At 55.5% G+C, this 25,680-nt stretch overlaps 9 protein-coding genes across 9 annotated transcripts; 2 read left to right on the top strand and 7 right to left on the bottom strand.

The window, feature by feature from the left end:
- Nucleotides 1-2,448: 2,448 nt before the first annotated feature.
- On the top strand, nt 2,449-3,357 carry M409DRAFT_70696 (uncharacterized protein; the record flags this gene model as incomplete). The annotated part of the gene is made up of 2 exons (XM_033818850.1): nt 2,449-2,864; nt 2,916-3,357. The coding sequence occupies 2 exons, from the start codon at nt 2,449-2,451 to the stop codon at nt 3,355-3,357; spliced, it is 858 nt and encodes a 285-aa protein (XP_033660828.1).
- A 1,067-nt stretch (nt 3,358-4,424) lies between these two features.
- Nucleotides 4,425-6,407, bottom strand: M409DRAFT_29548 (uncharacterized protein; the record flags this gene model as incomplete). The annotated part of the gene is made up of 2 exons (XM_033809526.1): nt 4,425-5,136; nt 5,866-6,407. 2 exons carry the CDS (start codon nt 6,405-6,407, stop codon nt 4,425-4,427), a joined length of 1,254 nt encoding a protein of 417 aa, XP_033660827.1.
- A 269-nt stretch (nt 6,408-6,676) lies between these two features.
- Nucleotides 6,677-8,155, bottom strand: M409DRAFT_29547 (uncharacterized protein; the record flags this gene model as incomplete). Its single annotated transcript, XM_033809525.1, has 1 exon — nt 6,677-8,155. The coding sequence occupies one exon, from the start codon at nt 8,153-8,155 to the stop codon at nt 6,677-6,679; it is 1,479 nt and encodes a 492-aa protein (XP_033660826.1).
- Nucleotides 8,156-8,503: 348 nt separating this feature from the next.
- On the bottom strand, nt 8,504-8,947 carry M409DRAFT_29546 (uncharacterized protein; the record flags this gene model as incomplete). Its single annotated transcript, XM_033809524.1, has 1 exon — nt 8,504-8,947. One exon carries the CDS (start codon nt 8,945-8,947, stop codon nt 8,504-8,506), a length of 444 nt encoding a protein of 147 aa, XP_033660825.1.
- Nucleotides 8,948-9,194: 247 nt separating this feature from the next.
- Nucleotides 9,195-11,413, bottom strand: M409DRAFT_29545 (uncharacterized protein; the record flags this gene model as incomplete). The annotated part of the gene is made up of 3 exons (XM_033809523.1): nt 9,195-9,473; nt 9,534-9,876; nt 10,929-11,413. The coding sequence occupies 3 exons, from the start codon at nt 11,411-11,413 to the stop codon at nt 9,195-9,197; spliced, it is 1,107 nt and encodes a 368-aa protein (XP_033660824.1).
- A 1,319-nt stretch (nt 11,414-12,732) lies between these two features.
- M409DRAFT_37825 (uncharacterized protein) lies at nt 12,733-13,744 on the bottom strand (the record flags this gene model as incomplete). The annotated part of the gene is made up of 2 exons (XM_033810802.1): nt 12,733-13,337; nt 13,387-13,744. The coding sequence occupies 2 exons, from the start codon at nt 13,742-13,744 to the stop codon at nt 12,733-12,735; spliced, it is 963 nt and encodes a 320-aa protein (XP_033660823.1).
- A 1,032-nt stretch (nt 13,745-14,776) lies between these two features.
- M409DRAFT_70694 (uncharacterized protein) lies at nt 14,777-17,053 on the top strand (the record flags this gene model as incomplete). The annotated part of the gene is made up of 1 exon (XM_033818849.1): nt 14,777-17,053. One exon carries the CDS (start codon nt 14,777-14,779, stop codon nt 17,051-17,053), a length of 2,277 nt encoding a protein of 758 aa, XP_033660822.1.
- A 735-nt stretch (nt 17,054-17,788) lies between these two features.
- On the bottom strand, nt 17,789-21,603 carry M409DRAFT_60346 (uncharacterized protein; the record flags this gene model as incomplete). The annotated part of the gene is made up of 5 exons (XM_033814449.1): nt 17,789-19,411; nt 19,465-20,084; nt 20,135-20,746; nt 20,801-21,366; nt 21,428-21,603. 5 exons carry the CDS (start codon nt 21,601-21,603, stop codon nt 17,789-17,791), a joined length of 3,597 nt encoding a protein of 1,198 aa, XP_033660821.1.
- A 1,588-nt stretch (nt 21,604-23,191) lies between these two features.
- On the bottom strand, nt 23,192-25,202 carry M409DRAFT_60345 (uncharacterized protein; the record flags this gene model as incomplete). The annotated part of the gene is made up of 2 exons (XM_033814448.1): nt 23,192-24,393; nt 24,476-25,202. 2 exons carry the CDS (start codon nt 25,200-25,202, stop codon nt 23,192-23,194), a joined length of 1,929 nt encoding a protein of 642 aa, XP_033660820.1.
- Nucleotides 25,203-25,680: the final 478 nt, after the last annotated feature.

Genomic DNA, 25,680 nt, shown 5'->3' with positions numbered 1-25,680 from the left:
TGTGAGCGTCGAACAGGATTGTCCAACATAGAATCACTGTCATCCTCCATCCGGATGCAGTAGTCGGACTGTAAAAGATGGAGATATGTGTGGATGTGGTTGTGCAGAACGCGGCTGGCGCAGCTTCCGAAGAATCATCGCCAGTCCTGCCTGCTGGTTCGTGTCGTCGCTTGTCATCATTCTTTCGTAAAGTCGCTCGTCCAGCCAGAGACGAGGAACGAAAGACGAGCTGAATACGAAGCAGACGGTGGTCACCCTTCAGGGGTAGTATGCTAACCTCAGCCACCTTTGTATCGAGATTGCGCAGACGTAGCTACCTGGTCTGCGATGATTGAGAATCGGATTCAATGGACTTTCGGAGCAGACATAGGGGTGTTGATTTTCATGCCCAGCACGACGACAGCTTGATGAGCACGCCAGACAACGCCAACTTTGGTCAAAGCAGGCCAACCTGGTCAGGTGGATAAGAACCAGTGCATCGTTTGTGTGGTCGACCTAGGGTCCACTCACCTTATCGAAAACGGGTCCTCGATGCGTTTTTCGTGGTTCTGGTCTGCAGACGCAATGGTAGCCGACCCTGCGCTTCACTGGCAGCAGTCTTCCACAAGATCTCAACAGCTCACCGAAAATTTGAACTGCGGGTGGCAAAAGGCAGACCATCGTGAGCTTCTTTCCCGGTATTCAGAGTGTGGGCACGTTGAGTCTCCCAAGCTCTTTTGTGAGATCGTGTCTGACGACATGGTGTTCAAACGACGAGATGTCGCAAGATGCGGTCGGGAAGGCGGCATCCATGAACATTTCGATCGATACAGATTCAGCACGTCAGGCTCAGGGATCACGAGTGTGCCTGCGGATCCTCTGGTATTGTGATGCATTCAACGTGCACTCCGATGGGACCCCATCGCACTGTGGTGCTAATCAGGCTCGCTGCTCCTGCCTCTTTCGATGAGCCCAATCATCAGGGCTCGCAAATGCAACTTCGCCCCACGAGATCCTCCAGGCTTTGCTTCGCGATGTTGATACTCACATCTGAGCACTTCCCAGAACAAGGTGCTTGAGCCTTCTCGGGTTGTCCTTGAGTCTTGAATTTGTTCCACGCGACATCTGAGGCCGTCCATCCATCAGCACCAGGTCGAGGACTGTCGTCCCGATTGCAGAAGACGATGGGGAGCAAAGACAACCATGTACACCTTGGCCGCCTTCTACTAATCGTAGTGAGATCAAAAGGGTGGTCGAGGTGGTGGCAAAGTTCGACCAACCAAGCAAGCCAGTGTAAAAGACTTCGCCTTCGACTGTTATCTCGTTGCCAGGACCAGGACTCCATGCCTACCCAACTGTTTGGCATCGAGGGCCCCAATTCGCCGGTCTCCACTACACGCAATAGTCATCTCAGACAGGTCCGCAATTGCTCGTGTAGTCAGAAGTAGCCTTCAGGTGGTAGGGGAAGTCAGTCGCCCAGGCCTGTGTGAAGCCGACATCTCCAAGTCAAACGCCGCAGAATAGAGGATGGTTGTTGGATCTCTTTCCCAATTTCGCCTGACAGACCATCAGACCATGATCCCCGTGAGATGGAGTCTTCCCTTCAATCACTGGCTCCAGGTTCGTGAGGACGATGCTGAGGTATGAAGCATCGAGTCGAGGAACGGCCTTGGTAAGTCTGTTGCTTTAACCTTCAAGTTTATCTCTTCATACATCTGCGTCGCAGAATTCCAGCCTCGTGTTTATCCCGATCGGCCGTCGTTGTTTATTATGGGCAATGTTTGATCCTGCAGTAGCTGTATGCCGCTGGGACCGATGATGGCTAATCTCAACTATGCTGAAGACACACTCTCATTGAGATACTTGTTGCGGTGACTTGCACCAAGTCCAGGATTCTGCAAAGGCCCTACGCTCTCGTCGTCCATAGCTGGTTTCGCTGGCTCTCCGGTGTAAGGTGAGGCATGGAAGAGTTTTGCTTGTCCAGCGTCTGGGAACATATGGCCGTAGTGTTCGTTCATCTGCCTCAGGTAGCTCCCTGGTTCTCCAGTAGACAGACTCTTGGCTAGTAATTGACTCGCTGGTGTTGTGTGTTGGATACTTTGGAAATAGGAGGAAGGTGGAGGGAAAGGAAGAGGCGGCCTTTGACGGCGCTGGCGTCGGCCCGGGTCGGTGTTTGAAATGGGCGGGTGGGTAAAGACTTCACATAGCTTTTGATTTCACCTATGTGGTGTTACTCGGGATACATGTCATTTAGGTCCTCAAGAGCCGTATACAGGCTGTTGTTGTTCTGTGGGTATGGCATTGATATGAAGAACAAGATGTAGTTGACGACAATGTATATGTATTCTTGACTTTGGCCCCCACGCCCACTCACGCCACTTCGAACCTCGGCCTCCACTTCCATCCATCAACCTCACCTCACTTCACCTCACAACATCAATCCATCAATCGTCCCTCCATCTCCTCAACATGGCAGGCTCCAACCTCCAGCCCCCGCCAGTCGAAGGCTGCGCCGTCACCTTCCCCCACCCTTACATCCTCCTCCTAACCCTCTCGCGCCCGTCCCAAATGAACTCCATAACCCACACCATGAACTGGTACATCCAGAACCTCTTCGCCTGGTTCGACGCCGAGCCCTCTCTACGGGTAGCGGTGATCACCGGCTCCGGCACGAAGGCGTTCTGTGCGGGTTCGGATCTGATTGAGATTGAGGCGAGTCGGAAGAGTGCGTTGGAGGGCCAGGATTTGAAGACCGCGCAGCCTTGGTTGCATGAGCATCCGAAGGGCGGGTTTGCGGGGGTGAGTCGACGGAGGGGGAAGAAGCCGATGTTGTTGGCTGTAAATGGGGTGGCGTTGGGGGGTGGGTTTGAGATTGTTTTGAATAGGTTTGCGTTCATTTTCTGTTCGTCTGGGTACGATTGCTGATCCACAGCCAGTGATATCGCAATCGCATCTCCCAAAGCACAATTCGGACTCCCGGAAGCGCAGGTGGGAGTCTACGCTTACGGCGGAGGTCTTCCTCGCCTCGTTCGAGCAGTGGGCATGCAAGCAGCCAGCGACATCGCCTTGACCGGTCGGCGGATATCAGCTCAAGAAGCACTCGATCTCCGCCTTATTTCAGGCATCGCCAAGTCTCCAGAAAGCGTCCTTGAAGAGACGATGGAGAAGGCCAAGCAGATTGCAGCCATCTCCCCTGATGGAGTCATTGTAACGAGAGATGCTTTGCGAGAGGCGTGGGAGACGGCGAGTGTGGAGAGGGCTTTTCAGATCACGCATGATAGTTATTTTGATAAGTTGATGCGGAGTGAGAATTCGGGGGAAGGATTGTCCGCATTCAGGGAGAAGAGGAAGCCGAAGTGGAAGGGGTCGAAGCTGTGATGAACGAGAGACAGGGGGGAATTTGGCTAACGCTGTATAGCGGTGTTATGGGCAACCGGGTCAGCCGGTCATGAATGAATGTATTGATCGCCGACTTAACTATTTTCTCAATCTCACGTGTGGCCGTCTGCCGAACGAGAAATGGCTTGAGACTGCGGCCCCACCCTTCACACTGCGCCCTCGCGTCGACTTAGACCCACATCGGCATCGACGGACTCCAAGCTTTCGACAGTCCGATTCCTCACGTTGAGTACTACGGATATTTGAACTACACTCGCATCCACTCACGTCCGGCGCACGAAGCCCACATATCGCGAAAGCGGATTCCTCTACAAGTGTGGAAACGACAAGCCACCGATTCTCCACGATTCTTGGACCGAAGGAAGAAAGCCTCCGATCAGGACCTTCGCGCTTCGAACATCATGAACGAGGAACGCCCAGACCAGAAGGCAATGATTCCTTCTCCAGACTCACTTCACACGTCCTCGAATGGAGTCAAGGCCGACACCCCGAGTGCTGGCAAAGAACCGGACCGAGCGCTCGTTACGCCTGCGGGCGACTCCGCCACGCCTCCTAGGCCATGTGGCACGACACAGAAGAAGACACCGATCCTTGAGAGACTGACTGGACACATGGGCAGTAGGCCAACAACCTGCCACAGACTCAGCACTGTAGGTATAGCGGGGCTGGACTATGAACTGCCACAGGATAAGAGACCCGAGTTCATGGACGACTTCTTCAATCTCACGGACGAGGACTTGATTCGGAAGTGGTCTCTTGTACCTAGTGAAAACCAGAATTAGCCATAAAATACTGTTGAAAGAGGTTTGAACATCGACATGAAGCAAGTAGGTTGCATTTAAGATCGAAGAACAGACGCACTGGTCGCCAAAAGCTGGCCATAGACGACCACGTAGCGAAAGACTCTGTTCGTCGTGACTGGCTGAAATATGTCCTTGATGTTGCAAGCTCTAACGTATACTTTTGCCAACCACGAAGCAGATCCGTGGGCTTTTATCGCATACGTCGCCGTTGTCAAGTCCACCCCTTCATGGTCAGAATCGCACTTATTCGTCTTCGAACATGCAAGGTAGCCCCAGCCGCCTCTGTTTCCTGCGACATTTCCGCAACCCGCCCTCGAGGTGATCGTGAAAGAAACAGACCTTCTCCGCCGACGAGAACGCTACTCCGTCTGTTGTGGCGGCCCTTGCGAAAAAAGCGGAGTGGCCGACCAAGTCTGCGAGCAGCTTGCGATCGAGCGTCCCAAGTTCATCTGGCAGCATGTCCGGATCGTCCCACGACAGTCGTGCCAGGTCCGTAATGGCGAAATCGACGAAATGGTTCTTCCGCTGCAACAAGGCGTTTTGGACGCGGGTGATAATGTCACAGGAAACAATGTCGTCGTAAACATAGTGCTGGAGGATCAACTGGGTCATTACATCGTTCCGCAACGTACGGATGTCGTGAAACGAGGCAAAGATGAAGAGATCGGCGAGATCCCGGTCGGTCAGGGCGTCGTAGATGAAGTCGGGCGGGAGATGGACGTCCAGATACGTGCCGGCATCGAGCGTACGCCCGGGGTCGAGGAGCGTCTCGTACCGCAGCCACACCACGAACACGTGGACGACTCGAGGCTGGTATGCAAGTGAGAGCCGGTCTCCCTCTATCAAGTCTTTGAACTTTTCCGATGCATCAAGAAACAGACCCTTGCGGATTATGTATGGCGTGAAAGGGGCTCGGGATGGGTACACTCTCAACTCGGCATTGGCATCAGTGGGCCTGGCAGATGGATGAGCACCCTGTCCGCATGTCTGAGGGTCGTGTCACCAACTGATCCTCCCATCCCCGCAGGTTCCCACGCGTGAGCTCAACTGCTCCATTGCCTTGCGCAGTATTGGCTTGAAAGCGAACAACGGCTGCCATTCGTACAGCACTCTCCGACTCTGCTCGCTCTGCTGATTGTGCGAGCGAGATGTGACGAAGAGGAAAAGGTCAAGTTGTCGGAACAACGAGTAGAAGGAAAAGACCTCAGGGGTCTCACGTCACGAAGACAGGGGCCATATATATTACGGTCAAGGATGGCGTTCTTAGTTCGCAGCGAGCCTGAATCATCGCTCCGATCCTCATGACCGGCGAGTCATGTCGCTTGGGAACCCAAACTTTCAAAGTGCAGTTCCTCCCGGTCTCCAAGGGGTCTCCAGATCGATCAACGCAAGCTTTGGGTACCCAATCACTCCACATCTGACCGAAAGACGGGCTTTGCTGCGACGATTATTGCCAACGCAGACACATCTCTCGCCTCTCCCGGCGGTCCAGCTTGTTCAGTCCCAGCTTTGGGCCATCACATCCTCCTCATCAGGGATGAACCCATCTCTCAAATGGGGACACTGAGTTCGACACGCTCCATTCGTGTGGGGTGATCGTTCATGCCCAGGCAAAGTGCACGTGCTCCGAAACGGGCCTCTCAACCTCGCAATATGATGCGGCTGCCCCGGGCTGTGGGCGTACAGCCACTTGGGGATCCAGCCGGTGCTGTCAATAATCTCGAGTCTCCCATGACTTCGCCACTGGATCCTCTTCTCCCAGAACTTGTGTCGGGCGGCGTTTAGGCCGTAGTTGCGGATTTCTCTGTCGAATTGGTGGAATCCGACCCTCTCTCCCTTCTTAGAGCCGATTCCGACGAGGTTGCGGGACTCGGACAAGAAGTTGATCCATGGTCTAAACCAAGGGCCGAGGTTTGAGGCGAACATGAGAAATTTGATTTGTTCGTGGAGCTTCTCAGAGCCCGGTAAGGCCTCGAATTCGTTGACCGCTTTGTTGAAAGCAAGATAGAAGTCGTTGTAGGTGTCGAAGTCATCGAGTTTGCAATTCAGAATCGCTTGAAACTTGGCCAAGGCATGCACAATCGTAGTTGTGGGCTCCTCTGTGGCAGAGCATTCGCTGTCAGGGTGGAGCTGAGTGTCCTGAGTATCTGAACTGTTGACACCCACGCGGCCCAACGGTCGATCGACAGCCGCGCAATGTGTTTGTTTCCTCGAAGTTGGAGCCATTTGTGTTGATGCAGTGAAGTGAGAGGAGGAAAGGTGAAGTCGAGACTAATAGGAGTCAGCCGGAGAAACGCGGTCCGTCCTCGCCAGCTCCATGTGCCGCTTCCACAACCTTGGAATGGTAATCAATGACCACTGCAATTCCATGGGTTCTTCATCTCGTCTTCCTGGTTCGCATCCACGATGTTGATTTGCGGCTTTGAGACTCTGTCAGTAATCAGAGCTGGACTCCTGTCTTTGCTCCTTCTCCGCCACTAATACCAAATGACACTTCAGCCGTTCGACGCTGGAGCAGCAGGCCTACTGAAAGTAAAAGCCAGCACACCAGAACTCTGCCCACCAGCGAACAACTCCGCCGCAGCCTCCAGTCTCTGCCCCGACTCTTCCAGCTTGTTGTCCCCCGTCGGCTTCATGACCTTCTCGCCAAACTGCTTCAGCAGCATCCGTATCCGAGTCGGCGTGATGCCTCTAGAAGCGAAGACATCGTAGTCATTCAGCGCACCCCAGATCGCCACGAGACCCATGATGATGCAGCTTTCGCCGACTTCGCCTTTGTTGAGGCCCCAGCGGGCGGCCATGAGGATGTTGGCGGACATGCGGGAGGTGGCGGCGTGGAGGAGGGGTTTGGGTCTGAGTTTTAGCTCGCTGGTCTTGGTTGGGAAGAGTCCTAGGAGCCTCCAGCAGAGGCGGTAGAGCATGATGTGGGTTGACCAGTAGTGTGCTGCGGCCTCGTATTCCGGGACGGTGCTGAAGTTCATTGTGTAGGACGTCGAGTCCGAGTCGTCGGTTTTCTGGATCTGGACGTGGTGCAGGATCTCACTCTCCGCATCGATGTCTTCAACCTCGAGCAAGTCCTTCGCTAGGGTAATGGCCTCGGTGACTCTGTCGGGGTTGGCTTCAGTTGAGACACTCTTTACAAGCAGTATCAACCTTGGTAGTCGAATGAACAGCTGGTTGCTCATCTTCCTCAACCGATGCACTACCTTCCATGGTGCCCTCATATCGTCTTCCGCGAGCAGGACCGGCTCTGCTTGCAGCCAGCGTGGAGTCTCAAACGGCGACGGCACGCCCATCACACACGGTCCAATGAACGCAACCGCCCAGAACTGGTACTGCAGAGCTCGAGCGATTTCGCTTGGCGGCTTGCGTGACTTGCCTTGCCCCATCATAATGGCCACAACGCCATGCATGTGCGATCGAAGAGGGACAGAAGAGTACGCAAAGACCCGCTCGAAAGTGACAAGCAGGGCAACGGTCAAGAGCAGATCATCGCTGGAGACCTGCCTTTCCATGTCGTCTCTCAGAGTTGTGATGGCCTTGCTGTAGCTGCCTAGACAGCTTTCCTGGGTGATGGCAGTATTGAGGTTTGCATGCTCGACCGCCTTCACGATAGCCTTAGCCGCTGCATCTATCGCTTCACTATGGCCTATCCTTGAAGGTAGTAAATTCATCCACGTCCCAATGCGATGCGTGCGTTCCATCATCGAGGTGAACTCCAGCCTGAGCCGTGACGCAGCCGACGAGGGATTGTGGACCACCAGCGGCTCATCCTTGAAGCTCTCCGGTGTTCTGAGATTTCGCTGCACATTTCGTCTTCGACTCACCGACGCCTTGGTCTTGTTTGCACGCCCAGATACGGTTTGCACGGCTCCTCCGGCACCCGGGTAAATCGCCGCATTTTCGGAATTTGCTTCATCTTCGACCGGATCGTGGTAGTTGGCGTCGGGCTCGCTATCTGGAGGGGTTTGCATGCTCTTGAGCCAGCCTTGCCAGATCAATCCTCGCTATCCAGGGCGATGAAGATAGAGAACGCGTGGAAGTTCTGGGATCACGGCAGAGAACGACCGGCCGATCTATTACTCAGCCTCGGTCGCAACTTGCCGATGCATCTTGTGCCGTGTTTTCGGCGTCGCCGAACAGCAGGTCGATGTGCACTGTACGGTCAGCCGTGGTGCATGGTCGATGGGTACGGCGGACGTTCACGTTCTGGGACGCTTTTGGGGGCTGTTGCGAGATGGAAGAGGTGAGGTTGGAACAGGAATGTGCAAGCAGAAGGATCTCTCGGTCCGAATTCACCCGCGCCGTTTGGGCGCCTAATTTCACGATCTTCTCCACTTCTCGACCTCACTTCGTCCTTGTTCTCTCTCCATCTCCATGCCTATCCATGCCAGCGACTCATCCTCCGCAACATTTCTTGGGCATCCTCTGACAGATGCCTCGGGATCTCTGCCGCGAATTGGCAGCGAGAAGGAGAAGGTGGGTGGCGCTGGTGCCGGCGCGGGCGCGGGCGCTGGTGGAGGGTGGGAGTACCACGACGAGACGATCGGGGCTAGCGCCTGGGGTCGCGGTGATGAAGACGAAGGCGCGAGAGACAGCGCCTGAAGCTGCTGGTTCATCGTTGCTTGCGATGTAGCTGGCGGGTGCGAGACGCGATTTGGGTACTGCAACGCGCGAACCGGATCCTGCTGCATGTCTTGCGGCAGACCGGGGGCTGTCCCACTGCTCGATCCTTCCCAGTATTGGCTGACGTTCTTGTTCTTCATCGGGGCGTTCTGCCGATTATAACTACTAACAGCGTCGGCCGAACGTTCCCCAAGAAAGCATCTCGTCCAAAGCTCCTCTCACAACCTAGCCTACTCCCTGTTTGCAAGGCTCACAGTAGTAGTCAGCGCCGCAGTATCATCTCTGGTCTGCCTCCCGTTCGTGATCGCATAAAATGTACTCGACACTAAGCAGTTGCCGGTGCACATCAGGGCAAACCGACACACTTCTCCCACCGACTCCAGCCATCTATCTCAAGGTCCACCTGGCGGAGACCCACCGCGGGAAATAGTCGCCATTCTGTGCCACAATCGTAACCGGATGATCAACCTTCGGCAACGGTGGGTCTCTGCGAATGAGTGCCGTCTTGTTCATTGAGTCTAACTCCACCGCCCTGGCCCCACGAGCGCCTTCTGGCCACACGACGCCCGCAAAGTGCAGTCCCCCTAGTTGGGTGACCATGCTGTAGATGTCGTGCAGTCTGCCCTTGGCTTCGACCCCGTCTTGACTGTAGAGGAAGTCGACGGACTGGCAGGATCGGTACACGTCGGCGACCTAGGATCGGTAACCAAAGTGGGACCAGTCGACAGAGATGAAGGCGGGAAGGCGATCGAGAACGGTCCAGCATTGCATCGTCTTCCCACCGTGGGTCGGGCACGCCGTGTCTGGGAGTGGGAACGGCTCGAAGAAGCGAGTGATCGCCTCGGCTGGCGAGTGGATCTCGCCAACTGCGTATACCTGGGAATCATCGAAAGTGATGCTGCAGAGCCGAGTCGTCTCGACCATCTCCACGGTGTCGTCTAGACAACACCCAAAGTACTGCAGCTTGCCCGCGGTGAACGTCGTCGTCGCCCAACCGTTCATGACAATATCGAATGCAGGAATTTGCTCGGGGTACGCCGACTTCTTCTTGCCGTCTTTGCCAGTGTAACTGAAGAGATCGTCGTCCTCTGCTACCTGGCTCCGGAGTGCAGCCCATGCTGTCTCTTGTAGGGTAGCAGACTTCGCCAAGACGACACTAGCCACGTTGTCCCCGTATTCTGCTAAGCCTGGCTAGCTCTGTGCGTCGCATCGCCGGTGTCCGATCTGACGAAAAGGTTAGACAAAATATACACGGACAAGGTTCGATCGATCTCTACCAGAAGATTGCGCGCAACCATCAGGGCTGACTCGAAAGTGCAGGCATTCTTGCCACCGCTTTCGAGAACGCTTATCAAGCGCTTCTTCAACCGCACCAGCTCCTCTTCTGTGCGCTCGATTGCTCGGACGGTGTTAGGAGTGGATTGGCTGCAACAGCTCGAGCTTCACTTTTGCGGCTGCAATAACCTAGGAGAAAGCATGTCCGTCTCCCTACTAAACAGCGAGACTACTCCGATTGCAAGCAGCTTAGTCCCGTAGCCATACCTCCATTTCGGGGAATTCTTCGACAGTCCCTCGAGTAGGCACCATCCCTCCTAGTAGCCTACGAAGGACATAAAGGATAACAGAGACAACATCGACGCAGAAGAAGAGTCATAGCACTCCCGTCTATATTCCCTCTCTCTCCGTCTGACTACGACACTACTACGACTACAAGTATCAACAAACGTCGAGTCCCGACACACGACTTCGAGCTCTTAACAACGATCCACAATGGTTGCCCTGACTCAGTCTACAGCTGGAATGGGATCGATTGGATTCCAAACACGAGTCCATGTACTGCAAGAAACGAGACGATGGAGTAGTCCTGGACGGGGCGAACGATCTTACGGAAAGAAATCCTGACCGAATGAATAAAGGGAAGCGGGCGTGAGGTGTAAAGTACAAAGTGTGTTTCTCCCAGGTTTTCTAATCTACATACCCTCCCGAAAGCCCCGTGATCCCAATCCCCCGCGAAACAACGCAAAAACTGAGCGAAAACGAGAGACTCAAAATGACCCTCCCCTCCAATCCTCCCCCACTCGCCCGAAAGAAAGGAAAAACAGACCTACCTCACCCCCTCACCGCCCAGCCATCGACCCATAGACCGTCCCAGGCCGCCTCCTCTTCTCCTTCCTCTTCTCCGTCTCAAACGCCCGCACCGCCTTCAGCGCCCGGTACTCGTCGTCCATCGCCATCTCGCACCGGCCATGCACCTCCAGATACTCAGCGTACGCGAGCTGGACCGCGCGCTCGAGCGCCTTCTCGTTCGCGCCCACCTGGACGGCGTCGAAGTCCGTGAAGAAGGTGAGCTGGTCGAGCGGGGTGAGCTTGAGGGCGTCAGTGCGGGAGAGGTGCGTGGCGAGGCGGGTTTTGGCGGTTTGCCAGGTCGTGAAGGCGGCTTCGGCGAGGGATTGGGCGGAAGTGAGGGCGGTGAGGGCGGTGGCGTGCGCGTTTTGGAGGCGCCAGTAGGTGTCGGCGTCGATGGGGGAGGTTGTCGTCAGGGGCGCGATGGTGGGGGGTGTGACACCGATGGTGAGGCACGCGGGGTGCTGGGTTGGGGTGGGCATGGTTGCGGTGTGGTGGAGTTGCTCTGCCGGAGAGCGTTGGACTGTGAAGGTGAGTTGATTTGGAGACGTTTGACGATACCTGATCGTTTAGTCTCCGAGGGGGTGTTGCGAAGTGTGAAGAAGATGATATGGAGAACGTCGTCTACTTGCGGTCGACGGGGGCGTTTATATACTATATCTCCCATGCTACTTTCAATGCCATTGGGAGCCACTTCTTCCCACAGCCCTTGGGAGAAGATCTTTCTCAATATCATAGTCTTGCCTGGGCGCCTTTGCCGATCCATGAAGGCGATTGTTCCGTGACGAACAAGCCCATTGTTCCCCAGCAACGACCGTAACACAAAGACCGCCGATGAGAAATCTCCTTGGCACAGCCTACGGTCGAGAAGGCGAGACCGTTCCTTTTTCTTTGTTGTTCACGATCCTCAACCCCCCGCTTCGGTCGGCCTCGAAGGTTTCTAGCTAGATCGTCAATGCCCATTCATGCACCGCGCGCCGCAGCCTTACAGGCCTCAAGGTCCCAGTCCAACGCAACATGCCACGGGAGAAGTCCAAGACCAAACCCCATCATCGACATAACAGCAAGGAGAAGTAACCCATTTCCCCGGCGGGAGACCTTGCAGATAATCTGCATTCTTCCGCTCCAGGAGCCATCGACGACAAAGACCTCCTATAGCATACGAGGGAGGCTGCTTTCGCACGGCAAACGACATCGCGACTCCGAAGACCGTTCATCGTTCGAACTCAAGCGGGCGCTCCAGGAGGGCCAAGCTGGTTTAGGCTTAGAGATACTGGTTCCTGAACGATATTGCCCGGTTCAACGCATGCGGCCTCTGGCGCGCTATAGCTCTTGGTCGGATGGCCTACGCCTAGTACTACGAGTTTCGCGGCTGTCGTAAGTACTGAGACTGTACTTGCTTCCCTCGCCCTGTGTTCTTGGGAGTTGGGAAGATTGTTCGTACAATGTGATGTGGTAAACGTGCGAAGGGTTGCATGGCTTATTAGCGGCTTGCCTTCCCCTAAGAGAACTAGGAAGTAGTAAGGCTGCAGGGATGGTTTGATAACATTGAAGCTAGGAGATCTCCTCTGCCGATAATGCCTTAGACCGCCTCGACGAGATCTGTAGGTAAGTCCGCTTTTCCGCTGTGGGCTGGAAGGAGACGCTCGCTTCAGGGGCTTCCGGCTTCGTGCACTTCAGGCGAGACTACGATCTGCAAGCTTGCTGAGGCTGAGGTGGCTCGAGATGGGTTCAGAGTGCCACTAACGGCATTTCATTCATTATGGAAATTTTCTCACATCCAAATCAGCGGCTTCATCACCTACGACTTCCCACTCCCCAGCGCTTTCTCCCACGTAGCAACGGTAAAATCCCACACGGCATCTTGTTTGCCCTCCTTGACATACTTCTCAAGCGCCTCCGACCGCGGAGAAGGCTCACAGTACTCATTGAACCGCCACACCCCGGGACCAAACTCCTCGCTCGTTAGCAAAAACGCATGCCGCTGCCCCGACTCTTCCAGCGGAATCGCTCTCAACGACATAACCATCCTCCCCAACGACCGCAGGACAGGAAACGTCCACCGCCACAGAAAATTCGTCTCCGCCCCCGGCTTCGGCTTCCTCTCGACGTCCGTCAGGACGAACCCGGGCCAGGTGTGGATGAGGGTGAAGGCGGGGTTCTGGGCGGCGAAGCGGTGGAAAGTGAGCGTCTTCATGGTCGAGGACTGCTTGGCGAAGTTGGGGATGGTCCAGTTGTGCTCGAGGCCCATGTCGTCTTCGCGAAGGATGGTGTCGTGGCCGGCGGCGAGGATGCTCAGGATGCGGGGGCGCGGGGATTGTTGGAGGGCGGGGAGGAGGTTGTGCAGGAAGCGGATGCGGGACCAGTAGGAGAGGGTGAAGCATTGCTCGAGGCCTTCGGGGGTTTCTGTGTGGTTTGTCAGTTTGTGTGTTGGAGGGCGTAGAGTGGGATGTACTGATTTGTCCCACGATGGGGAAGTATCCGGCGCTCATGCACAGATAGTCGACTTTGCTGGCGCTCGCCGTGATCTGCTTGCACGCTTCGTCGACGCCGCGGATGGTAGCGACCTCTGCTTGTACAAAATTGAACTTGGCTTGGCTGTTTAGCTGGCGTAATTGTTGGTGCTGGACTTCCCATCGCGAGGCCGATCGGCCCACGACGTATATGGTGGGTGATGACAGGAGGGTGAGGAGGGCCTTGAGGGTGCTCTCGCCGATGCCGTTGGTCGCTCCCACGAAGACGCAGACCTTGTTGGCGTGTTTCTGGGCGGCAAATTTGGCATTCTGTGCACGAATCGCGGCAATTGCGACCATGATTTCGATGACATATGCCTGTGTTGTTATGGGAGGCGTGGAAGGCAGGGACGTGTTCTCTGAGAATCCTACAGGAAGGAACGATATCTTTCCGACTGGACTTCGAAGGGAAGGTGCATTGCCCGAGCTGTTTCCTTTCCGTTAACAATTCACTCCATCTACAGTTCAAAGATCAGTTCATTATCGCTGCAATGCGTTTCTCCATTGCATCTGCTTTTGCATGTCGATGGTTGCAGTGTTTCGCCAAGCATCAGAGGTGAGGTCGTCGGTATCCACTCCCGACCAATGGCTGACAGCATCATCTGCCCTCGATCGTGCCCTCGATTGCGACCATGCACATTGGCCTTGGATATTTCGTCGGACGAGCACATGATATCCATGTCTTGAGCGGGGAGACAGGAGATGGCGTGATACAAGACGAGGATGGTAGCAGACGAAGGAAGTTCGGAACGAGTGGCGACAGGGAATGCCGTGCAGGGTCAATGGCAGATAGCAGTCCCGGGCGGGCGGTACGTGCAGAGCTCTGCGCGTCACCCTCAAAAGCCAGCACCTGAATGGCCAGAGTGGCATGGAGACTGCCACAGCTGATGTTTGCTGTTGTTGCACGTTGCCGCCGTCGACGAATGGAGGTGGTCGTGCCAGACGCAGGTACTGGATGACGGTCCAACGCCCTGCAGATTCGCCGCCATCGCCAGAGAAAAATGTTTGCTGTGAGGACGACGTGTGATTGAGTTCGCTGGGCGTGGTCGTCGATGTCATCTCGCACCTTGCCCGTCGCTGGTCGAGGCCGGAAACGGCAAGCGTGACCGAGGCCTCGCTGTTGCGGGGAGCTCCTGCCCCACCATGGAGCATCTCGACCTCCTCCCACCAGAAAGTGACCAACCCGCCGCGCGCCATTCGCTGCGAGACCCTGCTGCGTCCGCCGATATAACAATGGCCCCTCTCTGCTCGAGGGGTAAGCGCGTTTTCATCTCCATCGCCTCCCGCTCTTTCCTCCTCTCCAAACCACACCCATACCACACCACCGCAATCATGGCCGCAGAAGGGTGCCCCTTGAAGCATGCCAACGTCGGCGGCGGCGGCACGCGCAACCGCGACTGGTGGCCCGACCAGCTGCAGACCAGCATCCTCCGCCAGCAGACGCCCGTCACCAACCCGTTCGGCGACAAGTTGGACTACGCCGCCGAGTTCAAGAAGGTCGACTACAACGCCCTCAAGAAGGACCTCAACGACCTCATGACCGACTCGCAGGACTGGTGGCCCGCCGACTTTGGCCACTACGGCGGCCTCTTCATCCGCATGGCCTGGCACAGCGCCGGCACCTACCGCGTGTTTGACGGGCGGGGCGGCGGCGGCCAGGGCCAGCAGCGGTTCGCGCCCCTCAACAGCTGGCCCGACAACGTCTCGCTCGACAAGGCCCGCCGCCTGCTGTGGCCCATCAAGCAAAAGTACGGCAACAAGATCTCCTGGGCCGACCTGTACCTGCTCACCGGCAACGTCGCCCTCGAGTCCATGGGCTTCAAGACGTTCGGATTCGCCGGCGGTCGTCCCGACACCTACGAGGCGGACGAGTCGGTGTACTGGGGTGGCGAGACCACATGGCTGGGTAACGATGTCCGCTACTCGGACGGCAAGGTAGGTCTCGCCGAGTCCGGTGTCGTTGATGGGGACCAAAGTAAACACGAGCACAAGGACATCCACTCCCGCGACCTGGAGAAGCCGATCGGCGCCTCGCACATGGGCCTGATCTACGTCAACCCCGAGGGCCCAGATGGCGTGCCCGACCCGGTCGCCGCCGCCCGAGACATCCGCACCACCTTCGGCCGCATGGCCATGAACGACGAAGAGACCGTGGCCTTGATCGCGGGCGGACACTCCTTCGGCAAGACCCACGGTGCCGCGCCCTCCGACCACATCGGTAAGGAGCCCAACGCGGCCGGCATCGAGCAGCAGGGGCTCGGCTGGAAGAACAACTACAACTCGGGCAAGGGCCCAGACACCATCACCTCCGGCCTCGAGGTCATCTGGACCAAGACCCCCACCAAGTGGAGCAACAACTACCTCGAGTACCTCTACAAATACGAGTGGGAGCTCACCAAGTCGCCCGCCGGCGCCAACCAGTGGGTGGCCAAGACCGACGACACCATCATTCCAGATGCATACGACCCCAACAAGAAGCATCGCCCGACGATGTTGACCACCGACTTGTCGCTCCGCTTCGACCCCACCTACGACAAGATCTCCCGCCGCTTCCTCGAGAACCCAGACCAGCTCGCCGACGCCTTCGCGCGTGCCTGGTTCAAGCTGCTCCACCGTGACATGGGCCCACGCTCGCGCTGGCTCGGTCCCGAAATCCCCAACGAGAAGCTCGTCTGGGAAGACCCCATCCCACCGGTCAACCACCCACTGGTCGACAGCAACGATGTGGCCTCCCTCAAGAAGACCATCCTCGGCGCCGGCATCAACCCATCCACCCTCATCAAGACCACCTGGGCTTCGGCCTCCACCCACCGTGTCACCGACAAGCGTGGTGGTGCCAACGGTGCTCGCATCCGCCTGTCGCCACAGAAGGACTGGAAGGTCAACAACCCATCCGAGCTTAGCAAGGTCCTCAGCACGCTCGAGAAGGTGCAGTCCGACTTCAACAACTCTGCCAGCGGCGGCAAGAAGGTCTCGCTCGCCGATGTCATCGTCCTCGCCGGTTCTGCCGCCCTCGAGCAGGCATCCGGCCAGACCGTGCCATTCACCCCAGGCCGCATGGACGCTGACGAGGCCAACACCGACCAGGAGCAGATGTCATACCTCGAGCCTGTCAACGACGGCTTCCGCAACTACGGCAAGGGCACTTCGCGTGTGAGGACTGAGCAGTTCCTCGTCGACCGCGCCCAGCTCCTCGGCCTCTCCGCACCAGAGTTGACCGTCCTCGTTGGCGGTCTCCGCACTCTCAACACCAACTGGGACAACTCCTCGCACGGTGTCCTCACCCAGAACCCCGGCAAGCTCAGCAACGACTTCTTCGTCAACCTCCTCGACACCAGCATCCAGTGGACGCCATCCGGCTCTGATTCCGAGCTCTACGAGGGCGTCGACCGCAAGAGCGGCCAGAAGAAGTTCACCGCCACTCGTAATGACTTGGTTTTCGGCTCCCACGCCGAGCTGCGCGCCATCTCCGAGGTCTACGCGAGCGCCGACAACAAGGACAAGTTGGTCAAGGACTTCATCGCCGCGTGGACCAAGGTCGTCAACGCCGACCGATACGAGCTGGCTCCGTCTGCGAACGAGACGTTCAACCTCTCCGCTCGTCTGTAGAGAGATGATGAGGCGTTTGACATGAGGTTATGAGATGATGCTTGGAAGGGGAAAGTTGAGATTGTGATGAAAATGCCCCTCGTCCATGTGATGGTGGCTTTATATAGAATCTGAGCATAGTTGTACATTTGAATGTGAATGTACATCCAAACACACATTACGATCTTCCTTTTCTCTGCCCATTCCTGCAGGATCCATTTGGTGAGATCTTCTGGGATACTTCAACACGAACAATCTCGATGTCTTGATCCACGCCTCCCAAACATTTCACTCCGGATACTTGCGAGCACAGGCACCTTCCTGGCGAGCATCAAGATCAATGCCTAACTTATTCCCAGAATCCACATCGTATCCCTTCAATCCTATTCCGGCACGACAACACGAAATGCAGCAACCGTTTTCGAGAAGAAAGGATGTCTGGTATGCTCGAAACCGCTTTCGTCAACTTTGACACGACTTGGGACGAGTAGTCGACTTCGAAGACAGATCTCAAACGCGGGTTTTGGTGAACCTGTGTCTTTTCACCGATTCGTCTAACAAGATGAGGGAATTGGAGGGATAGCGATGGCCTATAATGAAGGGGAGAGGGTTTTGGAATAGTTCTTTAAAGGAATATATTAAGTAATAGAGAGTCGTAATAGTTGTGTAAAGCAGGCGGGTCTTAACGTAATATATAATGTATTTTGATATTCTCTGCTAGCAATAGTCGAACTTTAGGTACACAGATTAATAGTTCTATGAGTGCTGCATCCGAACCAAATTCGCATACATCATATCGGCACGCATCAAGTCGCGATGAGTTCCCTGCTCAACGACTCGGCCGTGCTCAATCACATATATCCAGTCAGCATGTTGAATCGTGCTCAGCCTTTGTGCAACGGCAATAGTTGTGCGGCCGTGAGAGGCATAATCAATGGCTGACTGAACCATGAGCTCTGAGACGCGGTCTAGGGACGAGGTCGCTTCGTCGAGCAGGAGGACTGGCGAGTCGTTGAGTAAAGCGCGCGCGATGGCGAGCCTTTGCCGCTGGCCACCAGAAAGCGAAAGGCCGCGATGCCCGACTGCAGTATCCAGGCCTTCTGGTAACGAGGCAACGAATTCGCCCAGAGCGGCTGCGTTGATTGCTTCTTGTATTTGCTGTTTGGTGGCAGAGGGGGAAGCAAGGAGGAGGTTCTCTCTAATGCTGCCAGAGAATAGCGTCGTCTCTTGCGTGATGAGAGCTATGCACTTCCGATGACTTCGTACGCCCATGCATCGAATGTCGATGCCGTTGTTGAGTATCGACCCGCGCTGCGGGTCGTAGAAGCGCTCGATAAGTGACAAGATCGTACTCTTCCCACCGCCGCTAGGTCCGCATAGACCGATGTACTGGCCAGGGCGAGCGTTGATATCAATACCCAGCAACGCATACGCTTCTTCGCTGGTTGGGTAGCGAAAGTATACGTCGTCGAGTGTGAGTTTCACGCCTCCTGCTGGCACTGGAATTTCAGGTCCCTTGGTAGGATCGATAGTGGGTTGCCTAGCGAGCAAGGCCAGAAGAAGTCCACATGCGTTTGATGCCTTCCGGATATCAGGCAACAAATTGAAGCAGGCGCCGGCCGCTGGCGTGATAACCACGACGGCAATGTAACAAATGTAAAAGTCTAGCATGGAGACTTCGCCAGCGGCGATCAACCTGCCGCCGTAGTACAAAGCTCCGCCCAGGCAGAGATATACCACCGCCTGGGATAGAGCATAGATACCACACGAGAGGTGATCTTTCCGTACCCGCCTTCTCGATTGTGTCACCAATGGTTGCCAGAAGCGGTCTTCCATGTACTGCTCGAGGCCAAGGGAGACAACGGTACTCAAACAGTCCACAGACTCGCAGGCCAGAACCGCAGCTTCCAGAGACCACTGGCGGGCTTTTTGCTCCCGTTTGCTGGCAAAAGCGGCATACACATATCCCGCAGCCAGTAGAAATGGCACTGCCGAGGTGTAGACTAGAGCGAGTTTCCAATGCAGACCTATCGACATCGCGACAGCGGATACGAGGCCGATCAATCCACCTACCCAGGTAGACATGGAGGAGACACTAAGGCCGTCCAACTCGCCAATTGTGGTGGAGACGAATGAGGTGAGTTTTGAGGTACCACCTTCGGCGGCGAAGAATGCCATGTCTTGACGCAGTATATGGTCGAGCGCCTGCGTTCGGGCCTTAGCCAGGCTGTCCTCAGAGCAGATCGCCAGGGGTGTTGATCGCATGGTGGAAGCGATTCCTTGCGCACAGGCAAATCCCACCTGTAGTGCTGCCCAGAAATCCACCTTTCGAAAATACTCGTCTTTGTCAGATTCTAGCTTGCCGAAGACCAAGACAGCCTAAACGACTCAAGTCAGAAATTTCTCTTCCATCTGGCTATTACAGGGCTTACGTTTGCGAAAAGGAAGGCATGGACGGTGGGTGCACATCCAGAGATGACGGCCCACAGAAGACCAAAGGTTGCGAGACCCCATTTGCCCGTGTTCAGCCGGATCAGCAATCGCCAAATATCACTCGCTGAAGCGGTTGTTGATGAAGCATAGCAGGCCCTATGCTGACGCGACTCTTCTTCGAGACTTGCGCGCGATCCGGACAGGAGCTGCCCGGAAGATTCGCCATCTGATGGACCAGCAGTACTCATACTCTGTGCGGTAATAGTTGGGTCATGTGTCTGGCGGCGTTCCAGCGCTCCTCGGCAGCTCAGGTGTTCCCTGTCGACGATCTCCATATTGTGCAGTCTGGAGAAAGCACTCTTGCGTCTGACTAGATCGTCATATCGTCCTTGTTCCGCTATGCCATCTGGCGTCATGACTACGATGTTATCTGCGTTTTGGATGGTTGACAGGCGATGTGCGATGATAATCACAGTTCTGTCCTTGCCAAAAGCAGCCATGGCTTCCTGGATGTAGCGTTCTGAAACTGTGTCCAAGGCGGAAGTCGCCTCGTCGAGAAGTAGGACTTTACAACCGCTGACGAGAGCGCGCGCCATCGCCAGCCTCTGCCGTTGACCGCCTGGAACCCATCAGCTATGAAGAGAACGACTCGGGTGTCATGGCGCTCACCGGAGAGTCTCGACCCTTTCTCTCCAACACTGGTTTGATAGCCATCCGGCATACTCATGATGATGTGATGTAGGCCAACAGCTTCGGCGGCATCCATGATTTTGTCCCGCTCTTGCTGGTTCGTGAGAGTCTCCCTTGATCGGAATAGGCCGTACCGGATGTTGTCGTATACAGAAGCGTTGAACAGATCTGTGTCTTGATGCACAACAGCCATGTTCTCTCTCAACCATCGCAAACTCAACGACGTCAATGGCCGGCCGTCAAGGAAAATTGTGCCGTGGGATGGATCATAAAAGCGTTGCAGAAGCTTAACAATGGTGCTCTTACCACAGCATGATGCGCCAACGAGCGCTGTGGTACTGCCAGCTGGTATACTCAGACTGAAGCCAGTGAGGACTTTGACATTGGGCCTGGTGGGATAGGCGAAGTCAACTCTGTCGAATTCAATTTTGCCTGAAATCTTTATGGGCGTGGTACCTGCCATCGACATGCAGTCTATTGTGTATGGCTTCGCCATGGCATCCAAGAGCCGCCGTGCAGCCGTTGCCCCAGCAGAAACAGCTTGCGCATTGGGGCCGATCAGTCCAAGGGTTGAGGTTCCCGTTAGGACAGCTATCGAAGATTAACAAAGTGTGCAATCTGGGGCTCATTTCGTCTTTCACGCACCTAGAAGCACGGTCAAAACATCTGCAAAGCCAGTTTGACCATCGAAGTAGTATCGAGAGCCGCGCCAAAACGCCAATCCAAACAAACTCAGAGCGATAGTCATAATGACAGCTGCCATGATGTCGCCAGCTATTCGCGCGAAGATGGCGGGCCTGTAGCATCTGGAGAGACTGTTCTGGTATCGCGTGGCAAGAATCGATTCTGCGCCGTTGGTCATGGCGCACACGATACCACTGATTGTTTCTTCGGCCACAGAATTCGCTTCAGCTAAGGCGGCAGAGGACCGCTTTGTAAATCTGGAGACGAAGAGGGTACCGACGAAGGCTGCCACAGCGAGAGCCAGAACACCGCTGCCCAGGATGAGCGTCAGTAGCCATGATCTCGCGAAAGAGACAGCAAAAGCAACGAGCACACTCGATGTAGCAGCAATGACCCGTCCGAGTTTGCTCGAGATGGCATCGTTCACTGCATCAGCGTCGGCGCCAAGTAGAGTGTTGACATGTACCGTGCCAGCCTTATCTAGGAATGAGACTCCTCGGTGGAACACCGACACCAAAAGGCTACGACTGGATTGAAGGTGAGTCAGCACGTCGACCGGAAACAACAGCAGAGCCATGAAAGACGCACCGCATTCTGGCGCAGATGCTCTGGCCCCCAAGCGTGAAGCCAATCCACATCGCATAGCTTCCAACGAGCTCGCCAATTGCCAGGTAGAGGAAGTAGAGCATGATCTTGCCTATGACTATCACGAAGTCGTCCTCCGACAAACGACCAGATGTGACGTCCGCGAAAATGGTCGACATGCTGGCGAAGACAACGCACTATTTCGCGGTGGTGTCATTTCGTGTCGCTCTCGACAGCCGTGTTGCTCATGTCGTACCATGAGAGGCTGCAATGTACCTTGGACCATTGCGCCTAGGGAGCCGATACATAGAAGGGCCACATCTGTGTATGTCGCAAAGGACAGAATCTGTTCATCTTCATCAGCAGTTCCACCACTACTGTCACTCGAAGTGTTCTGACCTGTCGAATAAGAAGGGCATGCTCTGACTTCTTTCGGACTGTCATTATGCCACTGTGTGGAGACAATCTGTCTCAAGTCACAAGACAATTGGCGTTGCTGCCGTTGTTCTCAGAAATGTTCCTCAAGAATGTGTCATGATAACAGGTGTTGGCGCTTGAATCATGCACTGGATGACTTTTCACGGCAGATTCCTGATTCTGAAGAGGATCCACGGCGATTGCTCCAAAGTTACGTGGTCGAACTCCGGATGCCGCACTCCCCATGTCGCAAACGTGGCACAGTCTCCAAGTTGCCAGGGATATTGCGTTGATGGAGAGATCGGGAGCCGAGCGCTGAACATAGCTGCGCATATAGTTCGCAGCAGTTTGGTGCTGATGCTGGGACTTGCTCTGGGCCATTTGCGCACGAAGAAGGTTGGATAGTATCCTGGAGGTGGGCCGGTAAGGTGCGGTCATTCCAGCAGTGCCTTCGGATTAGTAGACAACAAGCTCAGATGGCCTAATACTAAAGAACGAAGCTCCAGCCTGCTATGTAGCCGGTCGATGAACGCGTGAGCCCATTGTTCATCGCTGACAGTGGTGTCTGGGTCGGTATAGGAGGTAGTTGGAAGTCGGACCTTTCACCACCGGAAGTCAAATGTAGTCTCAGGCACGACAGACCCCTGCTGCAGCACGGTAATCTGCTTCCAGAACACCTGTCTCAGCCTCCGTCGCGTGTCAAACCATCTTAAAGTCTCTCTATTCTTGTATTATAGTTGTAATAAAAGTTTTAATATCGCTCGTATGATCGGTTTCAATATCGCTGTTTCAAGCATTAGGAGTGGAGGAGCAGTCTTGAATTTTGACGGTTATATAAGGCACATCTGAATAGGAGGAGAGCGGTCGTAAGATGAGATGACATGACGAGAATTCTTCAAGTGCTCGTTAAGGGGACATCATTGCTGTAACAAGTTTCTTGTCAAGAGAGTCTCTGTTCGGTGTGATCCGGGACTGCATTTACAGCAATACGATTTAGATGCCTTTAACATGTTCTGAGTACTGACCCGACCTCTGATCGTGCTCGTCCCTTTGCGTTCCGCATGCAAGATGGATATTCTGCGACGGCAGCTCGACGAGTCAGCGACTTTGTGGGCAGGACAAGAGATACCTGCAAGACGTAAGAGAGGAAGACTCTGGAGGCTTGTTAAGATCCACCGGACGACAAGCTGAGATGTGGGATCAGAATGACACAGGGGTACTCGGTACGCGTCAAAGAGGCGGTAGAGGTGTATCATGAAGCACACTCCCACCTGTTGACTGTCAACCAGGATGAAGACGATAGGGTGATATTGAAAACATTTCCATCGTGAGAGACAAGCAAACAACCACTCAGACACACAATACACAATACAAACAGATCCCTACACCAACTCCAAAACCTCCGCCTGCGGACACCACCCCCCATGAACCACCCCACAAACCCAACACCTCGCCTTGACCCTCAACGGCCGCCAACAAGCCACAAACCCCCCTTCCCCCTCCCCCACCCTCTGTCTCCCAAAAGGAACATAAAACCGAAACAACTCCACCGCCTCGACGAAATACGCCAAAATCCTCCGCTGGCCGTGGGCCACCTGCTCCGCGAGCTGCGGCCGCTGGTCGCGCGCGGCGAACGCCCAGCGGACCTCGCGCAGGATCTCGTCGGAGGGGATGTGCCGGGCGGGGGCGGGGGAGAAGTCGGCTTCGAAGAAGCGCGGGCGTTCGCGGGGCAGGAATTCGGAGTGGAAGCTGCAGTCGCGGAGTTGGAGGGGGCGGTTCAGGAGGCTGGCGTGCTCCGTGCGGGGGTTTGCCCGTGAAGGAGACGATCCAGGCGTGTGGGCTGACTTGTTCGACGGAGGCGTCGCCGTGTTGGTGGCCGAAGACTGTGAGGCAGGATTGGCGGACTTCTAGGGTTGTGGCGTCGGGGATGGGGCAGGTGGGGGTGTTGATGGGGAGGAGCACGGAGTAGGTGTTGGGGATGGGGTTGTGGGGGACGAAGGGGACGAAGGTGGGGCGGGTGAAGAGGTGATGAGGTGGTATGGGTGCTGAGGGCGGTGGGATGTCTGCTAGAGGTGTAGTGCGGCCGACCTCAGACGGAGAGCGCTTGAGATGGTCTCTCTGGGAAGGTTCGACAGGCTTGGCCGCTTCACAGGTCTCGACCGATGGCGCTGCAAACTGCTCAGAGTCCGCAGTGGAGATGCCTTGCGTTTCTTCTCCATCTCCTGGAGACGAGTCTGGGAAATTGGTCTCTGGAGTGACGGGCTGGAACAGCTGCTCAGCCAACAAATCGTATGCCTCTTTCTTGAGCAGACACTTCAGCCCGTCAATGTGTACCCTCGACAAGAGCTGCTCCCACTTGCCACGCTGCTCTTCGTCAAGACGTGACCAAAAGTCAGGAGGATGTGGCCAAGAAGGGGTCGTAGCGGCTGGATATTGCCGGACGAAATTCTCGATATGGTACGTGAAGAAGTCGATAGATCTTGTAAACTGTAGACGGACGAACTCTCTTCTGTCGGCTCTATTGGAGGAGCTGTAGCCTTGGAGATCGAATTCTGTCACGGCGTCAGCATGTTGACGAAATCTCGTCAGATTCGACATCGTACATTCTGGTCAAGGCAGTGCGCTATTGCTTACCGGCACCATTGGCACTGTTGGTGCGGCTCGAAGACGGTGGTGTAGGAATCGCTTTCGACGGGTCTGTTGCGGGTGGCTGTGGAGTCCTGTTTGAGGCTGATGTACTCCTGGCGGACGTACTTGTGCTTTCCAACAGCAAGGCACAAACAAGTTGTAGAAGCTCTCGATCGGGTATAGTAGAGCTAATCCAAGACGCAACGGTCACTGCTTCTGCTTTGCGTAGCCGATTGAAGAAGTGCTGTTTTCGTTCCTGGTCGGCATGGCGGTCTCGAAGCTTTCCGACAACGAAGGGAACCTCGCTGCTGAGCGAGAACGGTGGTGGGAGCTGTGCATTGATATGGTCTTCGGTGAAGGTCTTGATAGCACTGGGCACGAATCGGTCGTCGTCCAGCGGCACTTCTGTCAGCACTTTCAGCGCACAATCGACCACCGAGGCATGGTTGCTGGGGGCGGTCGAGGTGGGTGTCGATGCTGAGGCGGACTCAGCGCGGCGACGTTTCAAGGCCTCCATTGCAAGGTGTCCTTTGATATTTGCCGTCGTCTGCTCAGTCTTTGGCCTCTTGCTTGAACCACTCGTGACATCAATCCCAGGTTCGACTTTGACCTTCTTGTCCCACTTGGCGTCGGCTTCTTCCTCTGCGTCGCCCTCGGGAGAGCGACGAGATGTCTTCCTTTTCGCCAACGGTGGTGCATCGTCGGTTGACGGTGCAGTGTTGTGCTTTTTCATTGGAGTCCCTGGCTGTGGAGCTACTATGAACTCTTCAATTCGCGCTTCAGATGCTATCAGTTGGTGTACTTCAATGTGCCACCTGAGTCGATGGCCAAGCGCTGCTCAATCTGTGCTCGATGACATGATCCAGTGTGTGGGCAGGGCCTCCTGGGTGTGGCCCTCGTCCAGAATCGTTGTTCACTGTTGGGCGGCAAACTGCCCCGGTTGCAGCAATTTCACAGGCTTTGAGGGGCAGCCCAAATTGAGGTCCCCAGTTGACAAGGCTTGGTGTTGGCAACATGGTCCACGAAAGATAGAGACAGCCATTGCGCTGGCATTCGGGGTATGTCATCTACAGGCTGTCGCGCGTCCTAGCGTGAACCGTGGTTTGTTGTGGTTCGTGTGGTTTTTTGCCTCCTTTGGCAATGCCGATGGGGCCTGTCGTGATGGCGAACTCTGTCAATACGCGGACCGCGTTCTGTTGGTGTTCTTCTTG

This window comes from Zasmidium cellare, assembly GCF_010093935.1.
Source record: "Zasmidium cellare ATCC 36951 unplaced genomic scaffold M409scaffold_53, whole genome shotgun sequence".
Classification (NCBI taxonomy): Eukaryota; Fungi; Ascomycota; class Dothideomycetes; order Mycosphaerellales; family Mycosphaerellaceae; genus Zasmidium; species Zasmidium cellare.
The sequence above is the reverse complement of the archived record's forward strand: the minus strand, read 5'-3'. Positions and strand labels throughout refer to the sequence as shown.